The following is a 20,513-nucleotide window of genomic DNA, read 5'->3' as shown; positions in this document are numbered from 1 at the left end:
AGTCCCAGCTTATAAAGATGTTTATCAATCAGTCCTGTTCATGGAGTCTAGGTGACTCTGGAGGAAAGGGTTAGCAAGAGAGAACTAGAAGGACAAGCTGGAGTTACTCAGGCCAGTTACCTTCATAATCAGTTTATTGAACCATTCATCTCCAAAGTTCCTATTTCTAGAGTACCTTGGTGGTCTAACAGGCAGAGATGTGCAGTGACTTCTACTGTGAGCCCATGAGTCTGTCCTTTTAAAATGAATTAAGCTATGCTCTCTCCTAGAGCAGAGATCTTAGGTGGGAAAAACAGGGATTAAAAAGGCACAGTTCTGTTGGCCCTGAAGCCTGATTGACAAGCACTGAATATGAGAGGTGAAGATAAACTTTCTCCTTATCCCTGAAGACCTTTCTTGAGTTACAGTCAACTTCCCAGCATTCTTACTTCAGGCATATTCAACCTGTTATAAATTGGCAAGCTCCTCAGCCCTTGTTATAAAATGCCTTGTCTTCATTTCTTGGGATATACCATTGCACAAATATTCCTGCTGGCTCATGGAACACAAGATAAGACCAAATGTCTTGTAGGCAGGAGTGAGCCGTTCAACTTGGATGCTAGCCAAACTCAGGGCCTTTAATCCCAGCACTTGGAAGGCAGAGGCAGGTGGATCTCTGTGAATTTAAGTCCGGCTTGGTCTACAGAGCAAGTTCTGAGACAGCCAGGGCTACACAACTGACACCTACAGAACAGACTTTCCACTCTGCTAAAGCCCTGTCTGCCCGATACCAACACCAACGTATGTGGAAAATACTTTGCTTTAGGATTGTCCTGCTCTGTGACTGTGAATGTTCATGGTGGAATGTGTCACAAGGAGCATCCCATGGTCCTCTACATCTAGTTCAGAATAAATAAGATCTTATTCTATTTAGAATGTCAGCGATATTTTGCATATCAAAGGCAAAGAAATAAATACATTTTAGGGCAGTGTGCTTTCCCTAGCGGCGCGTGCCTCACGCCTTTCCTCCCGAGGCCTCAGGAGCACTGCCACCCACCCGCGGCTGCTATTGCCCCTCAGAAAACCAGCAGTGCCATGTCCTATCCTCCAGAAGGAAAGCTAAAGACTAAACCTTCCCCCTGTGAAAGCCGGTGGGATGCGGATTGTGCAGAAACGCCCACACACAAGAGATGGGAAGGAAGAGAAAGACAAAGACGACCAAAACTGGGAAAGCACTAGCCCGCCTAAATCAACAGTGTTCCTCTCTAGTGTTATTGGCCGGGGTGACAAAGACCATTCCCCCTCCCAGCTGCTGTACAGAAGCCACATGCCTCCATGGACAAACATGCTTCACCAAAAACGCAGCATGTCCAACAGCCTCGCAAGTGACTGGCGCTCAGAGCCGACACCCAGACCCCAGCACAGCAGCAGCAGAAGCAGCGGCACCCACGCTGCCTCCAGGATGCTTCCCTGACAAAAACAACTCCCACACTTTCCACAGAGTTTACTAAATTTAGAAATCTAAGACAAAGCAAAGTGGGCCTCGGTTGTGTTAGATCCCCATGTTCAAAACTAGAAGAGGCTCAAACACCAAACTTTGTTTCTAAGAGTCCTAGTCGGGTGTCACTAAAGGGTCATTGAACCCCCAGAAGTGCCGTTAACACTGTGGTGAGTCCTGAGTAAAAGGAAGTTTTTCACACTATAGCAGTCGCTTTAAATTTTTACCCGTGGTCCCTAAGAGGAAGAGGCCACTTTGGAGAGATTGGATGAAAGCACTATGGTGTGCTCTGGAACAGCCAGGCTCACTTCCTGCTCTCAGTCCATGGCTGCAGATCCCCGCTTTTCAGAAAAGTCAAAGAACTCCTTTAGCTAGATGTAGAGCCTTTTGGGGTGCTGTTCTGGGAAGGTGCTCCGGGCTGTCCCAGTGGCCTACAGTAGATCCAGCTTTAGTTCACGGTTGCTCTGTGAGCACCAAGTATGCCACCAGCCTTTCTGGGACTATTTAATCAGGGCTGCACCATGTGGCTAAAGGAGAGATGGGCTCCTCGAGTTTTATGAGCAGTTTAGTACTCCGGTGGTAGACTTAGCAGGGAACAGAACACAGTCCCGGAGACTGTTGTCAGTCTCTTCCTTTGTAATTACTAAAATGGTGTGAACCAAGGGTAGCTTTGAAGATCCAGGCTTGGCTGCAGCCCACATCCTTGCTCCGTCCTATGGAACCAAATTTAAGAAGGGACCTTAGAGCCAGCAACACCAGGTCCCCTGTGCATACCTGCATATATCCTGAAGCACCCACAATCCCCTTTAGTTCAGCAACCTGAGGGGCTGCCCTGTGTTCCGTGTACTCTGAGCTAGCTCTGGTATGTGTCTGGACTCTGGGTCACTGAAGGTGACATGTTTGCCTGAATGAATTGCTTAATCTTTCATGTTGAGAATATGTTGATTATAATAAAGCCCCTGCATTTCTGCCTCAAAACAAACAAACAAACCAACCTTTTTTTCCCCAAAAACATTTCCATCATCTCATATAATTCTTTTTTTAAAGTATTATTTATTTATTTGACTTATACAAGTACACTGTAGTTGTTTTCAGACACACCAGAAGAGGGCATCATCAGATTCCATTACAGATGGTTATGAGCCACCATGTGGCTTGCTAGGAACTGAACTCAGAACCTCTGGAAGAGCAGTCAGTGCTCTTAAATATCCAGTACATTTCTCTCTCTCTCTCTCTCTCTCTCTCTCTCTCTCTCTCTCTCTCTCTCTCTCTCTCTCTCTCCTTACATAGTCTCTGTAATTTTATTTTGACAGACCAGGATAAGTCCTGACCCCCTAACAGGTAAGAGCCAAAAATGTAGAATAGCCAGTTCACTGACTTTGTTTCAGGAACTAATTGACCATAGAAGTTATAGCTGGTTCAGTAATCTTGAGAAACCAGGAATTTCCCTTGTGATTCTTCGCTGGTATTTTTGACATTTTCTAATGATGCCCTTCCTACCCCCTTTGGGTTGTGGCTTTTTTTCCTTTAAATACCCCTTCTCCCAGCTACTCAGGGGTTGAACTCCTCTACCCCTGCATAGGATATGAGTCTTGACCCCAGTGCACTGATTTCTGTTAATAAACCTCCTGTAATTACAGCAAGGACAGTCTCTCATTAGTTCTTGGGGGGGTCGTGTTATCCCAAGACTTGAGTGAGGGTCTCCCTGCTCTGGGGGTCTTTCAGTTTCAGTGGTAGGGGAAGGGACAGAGTAACAGTGTTATAAAGGTTAATGGATAACTTGAAGAAGTAAGCTTTTTGCTTTCATTATGTGAGTTTTGGGAATTGAACTCAAGTCGAGCCCTCAGGCTTGTCAACAAGCACCTTTAGCTACTGAGCCATTTTACCAGTGCCAAGAAATTCTAATTATAAAAATGGTGATAGCTGAGACTGCAGCTTGTAAATTAAACTTATTTTCTGTATACATTAATCAATTAATTAATGCTGGAAATTAATATGGCAGCAATTATCCAGATTTCCCCAAATAACCACATATATAACTTTTAATATTTCAAAGTCTTAGGTTTTAACTGGGCAAACTCTCAACTAGCTTATCTAAGTTAACCTGACCACATCCAGCCATGTGGCTAGCTCTACTTTCCAGGCCTATAGTCATTTCTATCTCCTCCCATGTCTCCTGGTGAAAGTTCTCAGAATTCACACCTTCCATGTCCTGTCCAGCTAATTGGCCATCCGACTTTTAAATTAAACCAATCAAAGAATGGCCTAGTTAGGTGAGGAAGGACAGAGAAAATTTCACACAGTGTACTCCAACAGCAGCTCACCAGCACACATGCTAAACATGCATGAAGCCCTAAGCTATATTGTTGGAATGAAGCAAAAAGAAACTTATTGTGGGGCTTTTGGGGGTCCTACTTGGGGTTTCATAATAAAGACATAAAGACATCTGTACAGTATAAGGAAGTTGCCCTGTTTGCTGGGGCAGTCCCCCAGCTAGTCCACAAGACTCAGCCCAACTTCCCGGCATCACTTCCATGTGGTTCTCTGCTCTGCTCTAGCTCCCTGCCCTGCTTCTGCTCTGCCTCTCCCCTTCTGTCCCAGCTCCAGCTGCCAGCTCTTCATTCCTCAAATGCCACATTTGATAGACTGACAGCTACTCATTATAAACCAATCAGCAGCTGGACTATGTTCCTCTGTAGTCTTCTGTTTTGATCAGACTACGGGTTATATGATCTCCCCCACAACAGCTTGTGTAATTGTAAGTGGGACTTGTGTAATTTTTATTCTCCTAGTGTAACTGTCATCTCTGAGGCTTATTGACTGTCTGCTAACCTAGGCCTAGTCCTGGAAGCTTCTATCCTGAAATCTTATCTAGGCCTAGAATGTTTTCAGTCTCTGTCTTAAGATTTCCATGGCTATAAAGAGATACCATGACTAAGACAACTCTTATAAAGCACATTTAATTGGGGCTGGATTATAGTTCAGTCAATTATCATTATGGCATGAAGCATGGCAGCAGGCAGGCAGTCATGTGCTGAAGGGAGAGCTGAGAGTTGTCACTTTTGATTTGAAGCCAAAGGACTATTTTTCAGGCAGCTAGAAGGAAGGTCTCAAAGCCCAGGCCCCAGTGACACACTTCCTCCAACAACACTGCCTCCTAATAGTGCTGCTCCCTGAGCCAAGCATATTCAAACCAACATAATCTGAGACTTGCTGCTGAATAAACTCACCTTTTCCTAGTTCTTTCTAGTGTCTGGCTGGCTGGTCAACTCAGCTGTTCTGATTCAGAACTCCTCTCCATTGGTCTGATTCAATCTGGGTTCTCTCTCTCTCTTTTAGCTTCTCCAGAACTGTTCTGCTTGGCCTCATACTAACTTTGGCAAACTGTTCTAAACTTGTGGGCCCTTCTCACTCTTTGGTTCATTCTTCACTGTGGGGAGCCATGGCTAAGAAAATAGCCAAACTACAGCCATCTTGACACAGCAGCCTGTGAGCAGCTGCACCCCTGCCTGTGGGAACCTGACCTTTCGCCCGAGCCTTCTGGGAAGCACCACAATGGGCCCTGACAAGAATAATTGCCAGGTGACAAAACAGGATGTTCCAGAAAAAGCAGGAGACCGTTGGTGCTAGACTGCAGCACCACCCTCTTCCCTGTTCTGAAGATTTTGTAAAATTCCACTGCATTCTGCCTTCCCCCTGCTTAAGCCTATATAAGCTGTAAGCATTCTATCCTCAATGAAACCTTGACACCATCCAGACTGACTCTGTGTCATTCTTTACGTGCTTGGCTTCCTTTCTCTCTCACCCCCATGACTTTCAGGATGAAGGCCTCTTCGGGACCCTGAATAACCTGACCTGTCGGACGGGTCACTTCACCTGTCTCTGTACAAGTGTCCTGGTAAAACTGCCCCCTCTTTTCTCCCTCTGCACTGTTCTGTTAAGTAGGTTCCTTTCCTCTCTCTTCTCATGAGTGTTGGTTAAACCTTGCTCTGATTCATCACTTTGTCTGCCACTCCATTAGACATTGTTTTCAAACATGGGTGTGATGTAAAAAACAAAGTTTATAGGGACTCTGAAACTTTTCCAAAACACCCCATTCTTAGAATGTGAGACCCTAAAGACACAGAAATGCTTAAAATCAGACTCAGAGACTTTCCAGTCATCCCAAGACTATGAGATCCCGCCTGTGCCTGACAAATAAAAACAATGGCCCAGAATAATTCTCAGAAAAAAAACACAGAATATACTGACTGATAGCTACCTGGTCTTCTAGAAAGCCCTAGATAGGGTCCTGATGCATGTCATAATTAACTCATGCTCTAATCACCCAATTCTGAAAAACAAAACAAGGACAAAACCCCTCAAAGTTTTGAAATATATAAACAAGTTTCTGAAAATGTAAAAACAAAGTTTTAATAGACAGGTCAGGCTATGCCGACTAAGCTGAGTTAAGACAAAACAAAATGACTGCTTTAGGAACAGATCCCCTACCCCTCCCTGTACTGAATTCCAAGGAGAATGCAAATTGTCAACAACATTACTGCCAAAGTTTCTCCCCCCTTTCCTCCCCCTTCCTGTCCTCTTTCTGAAAATTATACTGCTAATTAAAGGTAGAATAATAGTTCACCCCCATCACAAAAAAGTATAAAAGATGTGTGTTTTTTGAGTCCAGGGTTGACTCTCCCTGCGAGCATGAGCAACAACATGTACATGGAATAAAAACCTCTTGTTATTGCAGTGGTCTATTGTCTAATTGTGTTCTGTGGGTCGTGCTCCTGAGCTAAGACTCCCAAGGGTCTTACAACAAGTGCTTTTTTCAACCAACTAACTTTACTTTCTTTGGGATTAAAGTTGTTTACTAAGGGGTGCCTGTATTCTAGCCAGAGGCTTTAAAGGTGTGTGCCAAAGCAGAGCTACACAACTAGAAACATTTTTTTTTTTTTCCTTCAGTAAATAACAGTCTTGGGGTTTGCAGTGAGATAAAATGTCCTTCAACAAGCTTACTTTTGGGGGGGTGGGGGCAGATGAGGAAGTGACAAACAGTTGCATATTGTACAAGCCTGGTGCTGCTGGCACAGAAATTAACAATTGAGAACACAGGGTGTGGAGAGCTCTAGGTGCCCTTGTAGAAATTTGGCAAGCATATGTCACTGAAGTAGGCTCATATAAGAATATTCACATTTGGGCTAAGACAAAGCTCAAGGTAAACTCAACCTAGCAAAGCATGGCACTCCTTTTATCTTGGTCATCCTGATAAGCTCCTAGAAAAAGTGACCTGGGTTAGGGTTAGTTTATTGCCTTGTTTGGTCGTTTTTGTTTATTGCTTGTTTGATCTTTTTGTTTATTGCCTTGTTTGATTACTTTGTCTTTGATCTAAGAACTGACATTATTCTTTGGATGTACCTAGAATGGTATATAAAAAAATTTGACTGGGAAAAAATAAACCTGCTTCAGCCTCAGCACTGGCTGGGGTCATGTTATAATGTTGTCTAATTGTCTTTTTCTTTTCAATCCTCACTCCCTTGAGACCCTGTTGACTGACTGAGCTGGCTTGGATACCTTCATGGTCCCTCGATACAATATGTGTGGGGGTAGGTCATGCCAACAGTAACTTGGGAATAAGCAAAAGAAACTTGTCTTAAGTATTGCCATTTTGTTTTCAGAGTCCATTTTAATCATAAGTGAAACTAAGTTCAAGTTCCCAGGCCTTAAGGGAACTGGAATTTTCCCAATAGCTGAACAGCTTCTATTATTCAACTTTTGTTCCCCTAAACATAACAACTGTTCCCAACCACAGAAGAACAAATGGATTCGATTGGTTGGACTGTTAAACTTACATTTTCTATTTGTTGACATAGATCAACCATATAAGGAAAGTTTCTATCCCTAAATCCTGATCAGTGGAAAAATGTATCTGTAACTTGCAACAGATATTTGTGATTTCAGACCTTTAAAGAAAACATTCTGACTCAGGGCCATAGTTCAGGATGGAGTCTGTTCTGTAGCCCTAATCAATCAGTAGTTGCTTGATTACATTAAATTTTTTTTGTCATCTGCATTGGATCCAAGTAGACACCATAACAGTATCTCCAAAATTACAGAAAATGAAAACAAGATAAACACACAAAGGTGATATACTACTTATCAATAAGCAGCAGACTTTTGTTTCATTAAATAGCATATATGTGTGATAATCATGATGAATAAAAGAAATGGCAAGAAAAAAAAAGAGCTTTGGGACTGGACAGAGGACTTAGTGGTTAAGAGCATGGGATGTTATTTTAGAGGACGTGGGTTCAATTCCCAGTACCCACATAGCTACTTATCAACATTGTGCTCTTTTGGCCTCCAAGAATACACATGTATGCTGTGTACAGATGTATAAGCAACATGCATGTACAATAAAAATAATATTTTAAAAAAGTTCATAATAGATAATTTTCATTTTTATAAGAATCTAAAAACTAGGACTAGGACTGTAGCTCATTAGTAGAATGGTTGCCTAGCATGCATAAAAACTCATTTCCCAGCACTCTATAAAACTGGGTGTAGTGATACACATATGTAATACCAATATTCTAGAAGTAGGGGCAAGAATATCAGAAGCATAAGATGATCCTTGACTACATAGCAAGTTCAAGGCCAGCCTGGGCTATGCAAAACCATCTTTAAAAAAAGATTTATTTATTTTTACTTACATGAGTACCCTGCAGTTGTCTTCAGACACACCAGAAGAGGACATCAGATCCCATTACAGATGGTTGTGAGCCACCATGTGGTTGCTGGGAATGAGCTCAGGCACTCTGGAAGAGCAGTCAGTGCTCTTAACCACTGAACCATCTCTCCAGCCCCTATAAAACCATCTTTAAGGGAAACATTGGTAAGGTAATTGTGGTTTGAATGAGAAATTTATATCCTAGTCTTACTTAAAGCTAGCTCTCTCTGATTTCTCTTTCCTGTTGAAGATGTGATCATTCAGCTTCCTGCTCTGGTCCATGCCTCCCCTGCCATTCTGTATTCTCCTTCAGGAACTGTAAGCCAGAAAAACACAACAACAACAACAACAACAACAACACTCACAACTTCTATAAGTTGTTTTAGGTTACAGTATTTTGTCTTAGCAATAGGAAATTAATTAGTTTGGTTATGTTGGTTAACCTATCATAAGTCTGCTCTTACTTTCATGTAATAGAATTTATAGCACATCTAAATTGTGTCAAAAGGTAGGAGAGGTCTGCCTTCCTGAGCATTGGTGAGGGAAAAATACAATGGCTGTGCCAAATGACAGATATAATCAGGGGAGGTTAAAGAAGGGGAGGCTAAGGAAATACCAGGACTTACGTGGATGGTTGAGTTCTCAAGGAATTGAAGTGACATGGGTTGTTTGTTTGTATTAAAGATTTATTTGTTTTTTTGTGAGTACACTGTCATTTTCTTATGACATACCAGGAGAAGGTGTTGGGTTCCATTACAGAGGGTTGTGAGCCACTGAACCACTTAGAGTCTAGCTTTTGTTTCCCACCTTCCCTCTCCCCTTCCCTCCCTTCCTTCCCTTTTTCCTTTTCTTTTCTTTTCTTTTCTTTTCTTTTCTTTTCTTTCTTTGAATGGGTCTATCTTAGGCTGACTTCTTCTCACTTGCTGAGTATGACCTTGAACCTCTTCTATCCACTCCTAAGTGCTAGGATTAAATATGGATCTCAGGGTTTCAGACTATATAAACATTCATAACAACTGAGCTACATCCCCAGGCCCCAATTCAGATTTTCACCAGGCATCTGGAAGATATTTTTTAATTTGTAAATTTAGATACAGCAACGTGGTTTGCCATTTTCTTAGTTTGGGATATTTTTTCTTTCTTGTACATCATAGATTTTCGGTAATGAAGGTTAGATGGGTTAATTTTTAAGCCTTGAGTTAAGGGGCCAGTGGAAAATTTAGTCATTAGAAAGGTGGATATAAGAGATCCAAAACTTAAAGGCTGAAAATAGCCTTCAGTGTGACTTTATGATTATGACACACCGCAACTGAATGTCATAAAACTTTACTCGCCACTCCAGATTCATACTCTGTATGCTTGGCATACAGTGCTAGCAGCATAAGTCCGGCCAGAGGTTTTAGAAATCAGAATTAACAGACATGGCTCACATAAGCTGCGCAATTGTGCTTCAGGTCTATAGAGAATGACCTGAGGAGTCTCAGGGTTTCAGAGGGCTTCGGCGTTCCCAGTTGCCTTGGGAACAGAGGGCGGTCTAAAACAAAACAAAACAAAACACAGATCGGAAGAAGGGCGGAGCCGGTGCGGTGCGCAGCCCTCCGGTCCGGGTCCGCGCGCGTTCCGCGTTTCTTTGGTTCCAAGTTTCCCCCTGCCCTGTGTATTTCCAGCCGCGGATTCCAAGGAAGACCTACCGTGTTATTTTTCTTTTCCCCTTGCGCTTGAAGGGCAAGCTCCACGTTTTGATTGAACAAAGTCAGGTAAGGTCACAAGGACCGCACTACCCTTTTAAGTAGACTCCTATCCTTTGTTTTGGAGGAAAGTAACGTGGCCACAGTATTGCTTGGAATATAACCCTTTCGTTTGTTTGCTTGGGACAAAGTCTCACGTTGTTGTCTCTGGCCTGCAATGTAGCCCAGACTACTTAGCCTCCCAAGTGATGAGATTATAGAAATGGGCTACTGTGCCCCGCATTGTTTGCTTGTTTACGTACATAATCTGTGTGTGCACATGTGCCAGTGGAAGCAAGAATGTGTACCCAGAAGCTACGACACTGGAACTAGAAGAAAAGCGTCTCTCTTAATGCTCGAGACTTTTGTTTTGTTTTGTTTTGTATTAAAGATCCATTTATTTTATGTATGTGAGTACACTGTCGCTGTCCTCAGACACACCAGAAGAGGGCATCAGATCCCATTACAGATGGCTGTGAGCCACCATGTGGTTGCTGGGAATTGAACTCAGGACCTCTGGAAGAGCAGTCTGTACTCTTAACAGCTGAGCCATCTCTCCAGCCCCCGAGACTTCTTTCTAGGTGGTTGGTTGGTTGGTTCATTCGTTTATTCAGTCTGTCTGTCTTTTTGTAAGATAGTAGTACAGGGAGGCAGCCCTACTGAGGGACTAAGAGTCAGACAGATTCCCTGGCAGGCAAGCAGGCAGGCAGAAAGGAAGAGGTACCAAGAATCGGTAATAAAGGTGGAAAACTTTCGAGATGGCTGGCTTTTCCTCACTCTCCTGACCTGAGACAAACGCCTGGCATTTAAAAAGCCTTGTGAGCATTTTCTCCTTTCCATGCTGATGGCTCAACAAGTTCAAGGCCAGAACAGGACAGTTTTTCAGCCACTGTCTCTTTCTTTAAAGTGACCAGTAATAAATTATGGGAGAAAAACCCTTCAGAGACTTTAAAACACTGCTCCCTACCCCCATCCTCAAGAAGAGACTGGATTCTCAGCTCCCTTCTGCTTTGTGGAGGAGAGTCTTTTTCTCAGTGTTTGCTGCATGTGTGTGTTTCTGTGCCACAATAAAAGCTTTTCTTCAACATCTGATTCGGTTTGCTTCTGTTTCCGGGTTTTAAGATTTCTCCACTGCCACCCGTTGAGCTTGGAAGTTGTCCTGTTTCTAACTCTAACTAGCAGAGAAAACTGAGACAATCAAGAGTCCTTAGACAGTAATGACAGCTCAGTCAGGCATTACCCAGTCCAGGGACAGGGCTGGCTTGAATTCTGCCCCTCTTATCACTGCTTCTTTCTTCCATGGAGATCTGCCTGCCTCTGCCTCCCAAGTGCTGAGATTAAGGGCAAGGTGTTCACCATTGTGCCCAGCCTGAGGTTTTTCCTATAATGTAATTTGAGTACCTACTTGGGTTAGTTTACTTCTTCAAAACCAAACTGTCAGTGTTGGGAAGACATGGTATTCAGATACACAGTAATCTCATATTCTGCTGTAAATCTGGGTCTGACCCAAGCAACAATAAACCTGGAGGGAGGAGGTTCACTACATATGATGTCTTTTTGGTCTACATAGTGAATTCTAGTGTATTCTGGGCTATTGTACAATATAGCACAAATCTATATTTTATTTGATGGTTATGCTTTGCCTGCATGTATATAAATGTACTGTGTGTGTCGTGGTGTGTGTGTGTGTGTGTGTGTGTGTGTGTGTGTGGTGTCTGGTGCCTGATAAAAGCCAGAAGAGGGCACTGAATCTCCTGGAACTGAAATTATGATTGTGAGCTGCCATGTGGGTGCTAGGAACTGAACCTGAATCCTCTGCAAGTGCATCAGATGCTCTTTAACTGCTGAACCATTTCTTTAATGTGCAAGACTGTCTTAAAACCAAAACAAACAAAAAGATACACCTTATTTCATTTTTGTGAACACTGTTATAAAATGGCGGTGTATTTGTCATTATGAATTACTGAGGATTTCACAGTTTAAAAAAAAAAAAAAAAAACTAGATTTTTTTTTTTTGCCCAAACTGGTAAACCAAAGCTGTCTTCCAACATGAATTTGCACTTGTGGGTTGTTAGTGCATATTTTCTTATCATGTGGCTAGCTTATTTTCTTGCTATGTGGAAGTACATGGACATGTTGGCCAGACTAAGAATTTTCCGTATTGTTTCTTTGTTGTAGAGATCCAGAAATTCCAGTGTCAATCAAGTGGAAGATGGACCCTCCTTCTATCTGCTTGGCAAGCAGTCCTTGTTAATAGCAACACAGACAGACTGGAGGTTTGGAGATGTACTAATGGCTTTCAGCCTGTGTTGGAAAGCTCCCAGGTGCCAATGGAGTTTCCTGCAGGCTGTGAACTGTGGGTTTCCTGTCTTTTCCTGGAGGGCAGTGGGGAGCTGTTTGGACCCTAAGATGAAAGCCTACCTGGAGGAGAACACTGAAGTAACCAGCAGTGGCAGCCTCACCCCTGAAATCCAGTTACGGCTTTTAACCCCCAGGTGCAAGTTTTGGTGGGAAAGGGCTGACCTGTGGCCCTACGGTGATCCCTACTGGGCTATCTACTGGCCAGGAGGCCAGGCTCTGTCTAGGTGTGTTTCACTGACATATTGAAAATCCTTCTTCCTCTAAGTACCCAACCCCGCCTCCATTTCACTCTCTCTGGCCCCATATGATAGCAGCAGAACCAGAAAGTCATTGAGGCCCATGAAAGCCCCAACTTGTATATCGTTTGAATTCCCATCCTTCTGGTAAAGTAGAAAAGGATTTGTCCTGTGGGAAGACAAGTCATCTCTAAAAAGGTGTCCTACCTATGATGTAGGTCATAGATGTGGATACCTTAGTAACAAAATAGTTCTCTTCACACTTGCCATGGGTCACTTTGTTGTCATTTCCAATGTATCTGGAGTTACCCACAAGACACACCTTGTGGCATGTCTATGATGATGTGCTTTTCTTATGTTTTCTATTGCTGTAATAATAATAATAAAAAAACCAAAAGCAACTTGGGGGAGGAAGTGTTTATTTCATTGTACACTTCTAGGTCACAGGAATCCATCATCAGGAAAGTCAGGGCAGAAACTCTGGGCAGGAACCTGAAGGCAGGAACTAAAGCATAGTCCATGGAGGAGCCCTGTTTACTGGCTTGCTTAAAGCTTGCTCAGTCTGCTTTCTTAACACTATACAAAATTACCTGTCCAGGCATTGTTCCCAATAGGCTGGGCCCTCCCACATCAATTGTTAAACAAAACAACAACAAAAAAGTCCCTTAGGCTTGCTCACAGGCCACTCTGGTAGAATAATTTTTTCAACTGAGGGTACCGTTTCCCACTTGCTTTTAGCTAGTGTCAAGTAAAAAAAAAAAAATTATTTGGAAAGGATATTTCCAAAGAGGTTTAACTGAAGAGGGAAAGCTCACCTTGAATGTGGGTGACACTTCCAGTAGGATTCAGTTGTACTCTGAATACAAACAGAAGGAAGAAAGCTAGCTGAATCCTAGAATTCCTTCCTTTTCTTCATAGTTTATCCTGATAAGGGCATCAGTCTCATACTTCTGAAGCCACAGGTCCCTACTGCCATACCTTCCTACAAAGATTGTGTCTTCCAACTGTGATCTTTCAAAAATAAACTCTTACCTTAAATGTCTTGTCAGGTATTTGGTTACAGCAATGAGTCACATTCCCCCTACCCTCAGGGCCTCACTATCTAGCCCTGGCTGTCCTGGAACTCACAGAGATCTGCCCAGCTTTAGACTCACCTATTTTGTGTAGAAGTGTTTTGCCTGATTCTGTGCATCTCATGTATGCCTGGTGCCCAAGAAGGTCCATCAGGTCCCCTGGAACTTGAACCTGAATTCTCTGCAAGAGTACCAAATTCTTAACCACTGAGCTAACTCTCCAGCCTTCATACTAACTTTTGTAACACATACCTCAACCCAAAGTCTTGCTTTTATAGCAGTTTGGTCGTCGCTTCGGTGCTTTGTTTCATAGTTTTACGGCCTTACACAAACTTAAGGCATATCCACAAATAAAGCTTCCACCCCTCAAGAAACTATAGTGTGAGCTATTAAAGGACCTACATGGTCATAAAAGATTCATGTCTTACTTTGTGCTTAGATTCATGTGCATATCAATCAGTACAGGGTTACTTGATGTAGCCTGAAGCCCCATCCCTCCAAAGATACTGCTTTAGTACTATAAATGCTACCTGCTTCTAGCATTGGCTCTTTAGCACACAGAAGGTATGAGTGCTCATTTGGGATTTTCTCTTTGGCAGCTCATTTTAGGTAGACCTTGCATTTGATTCAGTTAACATTTTTTTAAAAAAGATTTATTTATGTATATGAATACACTGCAGTTGTCGTCAGACACACCAGAAGAGGGCATTGGATTCCATTACAGATGGTTATGAGCCACCATGTGGTTGCTGGGATTTGAACTCGGGACCTCTGGAAGAGTGGTCAGTGCTCTTAACCACTGAGCCATCTTGCCAGCCCCCTCAGTTTAGCATTTTTAAGTTTCCTCCTGTCCATCTTGTTTTTTCATATAGTTGCAACTATACTTAGAAACAGTAGCTGAAACAAAGGCAAACACTTTTAGCATGTCCATTTACTCTTGGCTTTAACATTGATCTTGATTTCATCTGATTATGCCTTAAGGATGTAGAACTGTCAGACAAAAGGTCTTCTGTTTCTTAAGAATAGTATTGTTACTGCTGCAGGGTAGGTAGGTTCTCTGCCATCAGAAAAAAAAAATTGTATTTAATTGCATTGTGTGTAGTAGCACAGGTATACTGTGGTGTGCATGTGAAGGTCAGGGGACTGCTTGCACAAATTGGTTCTCTCTACACTGTGTTGAACTCAGGCCACTTCAAAGCAAGCACCTCTATCTGCTAAACCATCTTGCCTGTTTTTGTTTTAATGCTTCTTAATTCGCCTTTTCCATACCTCAGGTATTTTCTCCTTTCTTTCTAATTTAGGTATCTTTTGGATAACCCTGATGTTGTTAGAGGAAAGTCTGTCTTAGATCTTGGGAGTGGATGTGGAGCTACAGCCATTGCTGCTAAAATGAGTGGAGCATCAAAGATCTTGGCCAACGACATAGACCCCAGTAAGGACTGCATATTTTAAAACATTTAAAGCTCATTCTCCCTGCCCCCTTTTCATCATGATAGTTTATTGTGTTGTTTTGAAATCTGATACTGTGAGGTACATTCAGTGGGGCCTGAACTGGTGGTGCATTTCCCCAGGAGGATTAGATTTGTTTGCCAGACATTCCACAGGGATACCTGTAGAGGCACATGTTGTTAGCTCAGGGTTGAGAATTCCCTCAAGTATGTAAGTAATGTTTATTTGACACAAAATCCAAGTAAAGATAGGTTTGTGTCTTTAGTGGACATTTTAACTTCATTAAGACTCAAGATGTGTTGGGTGTGGCAGCCCACACCTTAAATTTTAGCACTCAGGAGGTAGAAGCAGTTCCAGGCCAGCTAGGACTACAAAATGACACCCTGTTTCAAACAATCAAACCAACAAACTAAACCAAAACAATAAAGAAAAGGCACAAGTTGTGGTTAAGCTTTTATTTCATATGATTTTTTTTTTTTTTCTGAACCTACCCTTATTTAGAGTAGAGCCCTCCAGGGGTCTTATTAAGGGGTTGCAGATATAACTTGATGGAGCTCAACATTTGTTTTTCTGTCTATTTAAATAAACATACAAAAAATATCCTACCAGTGCTCTTTTGTTTTTAATATATAGCCTTTTAAAAACATCCCTTTATTAGCTATAGCCCACATGAGAAAGTGATAGACCACCATGAATAGATAACCAAGTAAGAGCTCTTTAAGTTAGAGAACTGAGAGCAGGCTGTTGTCACAAAAACTCTGGGACCCTATAATTAAGCACTTCAGAATTTATACAAACAAAAGACAACAATTAAATCACATTGGTGCAAGCTAGGAAAGTTTTTACTTTTAACAAGAGATCATTTCCCAGCAAGGAAGGAGGTTAAACATTTTACAACCATCATGTCAAGTAGGATATAATTCTGGGGGTGGGGGTAGGTATGGGGTCAGGATAACCTGCTCTCTCTTTTCTTTCTTTCTTTTCCTCCCTTCCTCTCTCTTTTTGAGTCGGTTTCATATAGTTCAGTATGGCTTCAGTTAGCTCTGTAGCTAAGAATGACCTTGAATTTATGATCTTTCTATTTCTACTTTTGGGGTTATGTACCACCATTCCCAGCCATTTTGTTTTATTTTTTGTTTGTTTGAGAAGGGGTCTTAAGTTGAAGACTCAGCTTGCTTGGTACCTCCTTTGTACCTCACGTTGGCTCATACTTGCAGGGATCTTCCTGCTGTATGTTACCAAGCCTTGGAGGGAAAGGTGTTCATCTTCCTGTCTAGCCGGTATATAATTTATACTGGTCTAAATTTTAAACTCCTTAGCCTAAAAAATAGCAACAGGAGCTGGAGAGATGGTTTAGTGGTGTTCTTAACCGTTGCTCGTCCATAGAACCGAGGTTCAATTCTCAGCATCCACATGGCAGCTCATAATTCTCTGTAGCTACAGTTCCAGGCACTCAGACAGATATGAATCCAGACAAAACACAAATGAAATGAAAATGAAAACAACAAAAACAAGAAAAAAAAACCCTTTTAACAAACGGTTTTATTCATTTGTGAGTGTGCTACAATGCACATCAAATGGGGAGAGCAGGGACAACTTGTGGGATTTGGTTCCCTCTTTCTGCCATGTGTGTTTTACTTATTGAACTTTTTGTTTGTTTGTTTGTTTGGTTTGTCGAGACAGGCTCTTTCTATGTAGTCCTGGCTGTCCTGAAACTCCCTGTATAGACCAACCAGGCTGGCCTTAAAATCAGATCTGTCTGTCACATTTGAGTGCTGGGATTTAAGTTGTGTGCCACCATTCCTGGCTGTCAGGTGTTGAACTCATTAGGTTTAGCAGCATCTTTTTTTTTTTTTTTTTTAAAGATCTATTTATTTTATGTATATGAATACATTGTAGTTGTCCTCAGACACACCAGAAGAGGGCATCAGATCCCATTACAGATGGTTGTGAACCACCATGTGGTAGCTGGGAATTGAACTCAGGACCTCTGGAAGAGCAGTCAGTGCTCTTAACCTCTAAGCTATCTCTCCAGCCCCTAGTAGCAAGCATCTTAACCTGCAGACCTTCTCAATGGCCTCTACTGTTAGATTTTAAGAAGTGTTTAAATAATAAGGAATTAAAATGCATACTGATTTATGCTTTTTATGAATTTTTATGAATTATGCAGACCAATTTATCATATGTTTTGTAAAGTTGCAGGAATGGCGATTACACTAAATTGCAAATTAAATGGACTGAATCCTTTCCCTATTTTAACCAAAAACATTTTGAATACCCAACAAGGTAAGTTTGATCTCATTGTTCTTGGAGATATGTTTTATGATGAAGACCTTGCAGACACTCTTCATCTGTGGCTGCAGAACTACTTTTGGACCTACGGAACTCGAGTCCTGATTGGCGACCCTGGGAGGCCCCAGTTCAGTGGACATAGCATTCAGCATCAACTGTACCAACTAGTAGAATACACACTTCCAGAGCCAACCCAGCAAGATAACAATGGACTGACCACAAGTGCTGTATGGGATTTCATCCCTGATTTGTCAAAGTGCTTTTAAGAATATAGTTCTGTTTGTGCTAAGTTCTAAAAGTTTCCTTTGTAGGAGGTACTCAACAGTTTAAAGACTGCAATTCAGTAGTGTGTTATGACTTGGCCCTTGAAATACCACTTGGAAGGCTGAGGTTGGCTTATCTCTGTGATTTTGAGGCCAGCTTCATCTATAGTGAGTTCAAGGACAGCCAGAATTATATAGTAATACCCCATTTCAAAAATTGATAGATAGGCTCTTTCCTTTTGTGGCCATCGCTTAATCACAAGCTGCCAAGATGAAGTTTAATCCCTACGTAACTTCTGACCGAAGCAAGAACCACAAACGGCATTTCAGTGCTCCACCTCGCATTCGGAGGAAGATCATGTCTTTCCCTCTTTCCAAAGAACTGAGACAGAAGTATAATGTTCGGTCTATGCCCATTCGAAAGGATGATGTTCAGGTTGTTTGAGGACACTACAAAGGCCAGCAGATTGGCAAAGTGGTCCAAGTGTACAGGAAAAAAATACATCATCTACATTGAACGAGTCCAGTGAGAGAAGGCTATTGGCACAACTTTCCATGTGGGCGTCCACCCCAGCAAGGTGGTCATCACCAGGATAAAGCTGGACAAGGATTGAAAGAAGATGCTGGAGAGGAAAGCCAAGTCCCGACAAGTAGGAAAGGAGAAGAGCAAATATAAGGAAGAAATGATTGAGAAGATACAGGAGTAGAGGCATCTCTTGCATGACTTTCATTAAAGACCGCTTAAGTAAAAAAAAAAAAAAAATTTGATAGATAATAAATTTCTTCTTTTCTTTGCTATAACACCTTGGATAACTCTGTATGGTTTGCAAAAGTTAGTTATGTTCCCATTTCACATACCAGGGTGTCAGGCTTTTATAACAAAACTCTATCATATTACAGTTGATTATGTAGAAGGTGTATCTATATGTGTAGATGTAATATACACAATTTGCTCCAGTATTAATAAAATATCTCTGGAAAGATAAGGAATTGGAGTGTTATCTTTATGATACTCTAACAAAATAACTGAGAAAATCAGCTTACATTTGCTCTGGTTCAGTCTCAGAGGCTCCAATCAATGGTCTGCTGGCTCCATTGCTCTGTGCTGAGGTGAGGTGGGATATCATGGCAACTACAGTATATAGTAGAAGTGGCTTCTCACATTATGGTGACCAGGGACAAGGTATACCCTCTCAAAGACACACCCAGACTGACTTTTTCTCCCAATAAAGTTCCACCTGTTGCAGTGAATATTAAAAAGGACGGTGTCTGGTTCCCGAGCATACTGCTCCGAGCACCCCTGCCCTTGGCTCTCTCTGACCTGAACACTCTGAGGTCCAACCCAGCATGGCACCCTGCCACAACGCTTCTCTTGAACTCAATTAAGTCACCACATGAAAGAACATGCCAGACAATATCTCTGATCCAATTGATAAGATATAATTTGCCCATCCGGACAGCACAAACCCCATACAAACCCATCCCTTTAAAATACACATAACCTGTATCTATGCAGACACACACAGAGGGTCATCCTCCTCTTTTTCCATCTTGCCTTTCTTCCACTCTTTCCTTGTTCCTCTTTCTCAAAAACTGTTTCTGCCTCCCTCCTTCTCATCCAATGACAGGTTTTGTGCTAGCCCTTTTAATCTCAACCACACCCACCTCCTGGAGTTCCCATTACTGAGAAAATGCCCCAACTCCATTTTGTAACCAGGAGCCATTTTGATACTCTAGTTACTGTAAAAACGAAATTTCTGTTCCTCAGAATCAGGTTGCACCTACCTGTGTGACCGTAGAAAGTTTTGTTTTGTAACAGATGTTCCAGGAAGACTTTCTTAACTACCTGGTCTTGCTTCTATGACCATGCATGCTTGCAAAATCTCCTACCCTGCAGTTTTGCCCTTTAAAAAAGGTATTAAAAAATTGGCTCGTGCTGGAGAGACTGTTCTTCTAGAGGTCTTGAGTTCAATTTCCAGCAATCACATGATGGCTCATAACCATCTGTAATGGGGATCCAATACCCTATTGTGGTATGCCTGAAGACAGCTATAGTGTACTCACATAAAATAAATCTTTTAAAAAATCATTAAAAAAAAAAAAGAAAAATAAAGGCTCAGGGCTGCTCTCTTGAGCCCTGCCTTCTCAAAAGGCAGGAAACAGGATGGGGAAAAAATAAGAGAAAAAGTGTATAAGCAGTGAGAGAGAAAATGCAGAGGGAAGGAGAGAGAGGGAGACAAAAATGACTGGATTACATAGGGAAGATCGTCTATAGGTGAGGAAGCCCAGTACATCAGCTGGAAAGTTCATGGCAGAGGGCCGGGTATGCTAACTGCACCCTGTAATAGGAACTGAGGTATGCTGGGAGAACCTGGAGGTCAGGTCCACTTTCCTATGTAAAATACGTATCTCAGTCATTTGTCCCATGTCTGAATCCCAACACTTATGAACATTACTTCACTGGGGATGGACTAGGCTTTCAACATGTCTTGGGAATGAGGAGATATTGCAGATTAAAGCTATAACTGGTTATGTAGAGGAATTTTAGTCCAGCAACATGGCTGCTCTGGCAAGGGATCATATCCAGAGGTCTTCTAGGTTTACATGATCCAGCTGGAATACAGATACTCCCAGGATCTCAGTATGACCTGGCTGAAATGCAGTCACACCTTTAGTACATATCTTTAGTCCCAAACAATGAAAAGTAAGGTTAGTTTATAGATGGAAGCAGTCATGTTTGAAAGTGTTACCTAGTTGAGGGACAGAGAAAGTGATTTAAAGATTTGACAGAATGAGCCAGAGTAGAATATGCCCAACGCGCAAGACAGCAGCACAGAGGGAGAGAGGAAGCAGTTTTACAGGGACATGTTGAAGGAAGATAGAACAAAGAAAGAGCCAGAAGATTAGAACAAAATGCCAG

At 42.1% G+C, this 20,513-nt stretch overlaps 1 protein-coding gene and 2 pseudogenes across 8 annotated transcripts; all 3 read left to right on the top strand.

Moving 5' to 3' along the window:
- The first annotated feature begins 1,074 nt into the window (after positions 1–1,074).
- On the top strand, positions 1,075–1,368 carry LOC308418283 (death-associated protein 1-like; annotated as a pseudogene). Its single transcript has one exon. The product of its transcript is annotated as a death-associated protein 1-like (transcript).
- An 8,470-nt stretch (positions 1,369–9,838) lies between these two features.
- ETFBKMT (electron transfer flavoprotein subunit beta lysine methyltransferase) lies at positions 9,839–18,320 on the top strand. Of its 6 annotated transcripts, XM_080914857.1 has the most exons (5): positions 9,839–9,949; positions 12,098–12,504; positions 14,891–15,021; positions 17,235–17,324; positions 17,402–17,604. In XM_080914857.1, exons 2-5 carry the CDS (start codon positions 12,212–12,214, stop codon positions 17,470–17,472), a joined length of 585 nt encoding a protein of 194 aa, XP_080770983.1. In that variant the 5' UTR covers positions 9,839–9,949; positions 12,098–12,211; the 3' UTR covers positions 17,473–17,604. The 6 variants fall into 6 exon arrangements, with proteins under 6 accessions (XP_080770983.1, XP_080770985.1, XP_080770984.1 ...); XM_080914859.1 differs by having other exon boundaries at positions 12,098–12,195; positions 17,235–18,320; XM_080914858.1 differs by having other exon boundaries at positions 12,098–12,243; positions 17,235–18,320.
- LOC308419218 (ribosomal protein uL24-like) lies at positions 17,865–18,300 on the top strand (annotated as a pseudogene). Its single transcript has one exon. The product of its transcript is annotated as a ribosomal protein uL24-like (transcript).
- Positions 18,321–20,513: the final 2,193 nt, after the last annotated feature.

Source organism: Micromys minutus, assembly GCF_963924665.1.
Source record: "Micromys minutus genome assembly, chromosome: 3".
NCBI classification, from domain to species: Eukaryota; Metazoa; Chordata; class Mammalia; order Rodentia; family Muridae; genus Micromys; species Micromys minutus.
The sequence above is the reverse complement of the archived record's forward strand: the minus strand, read 5'-3'. Positions and strand labels throughout refer to the sequence as shown.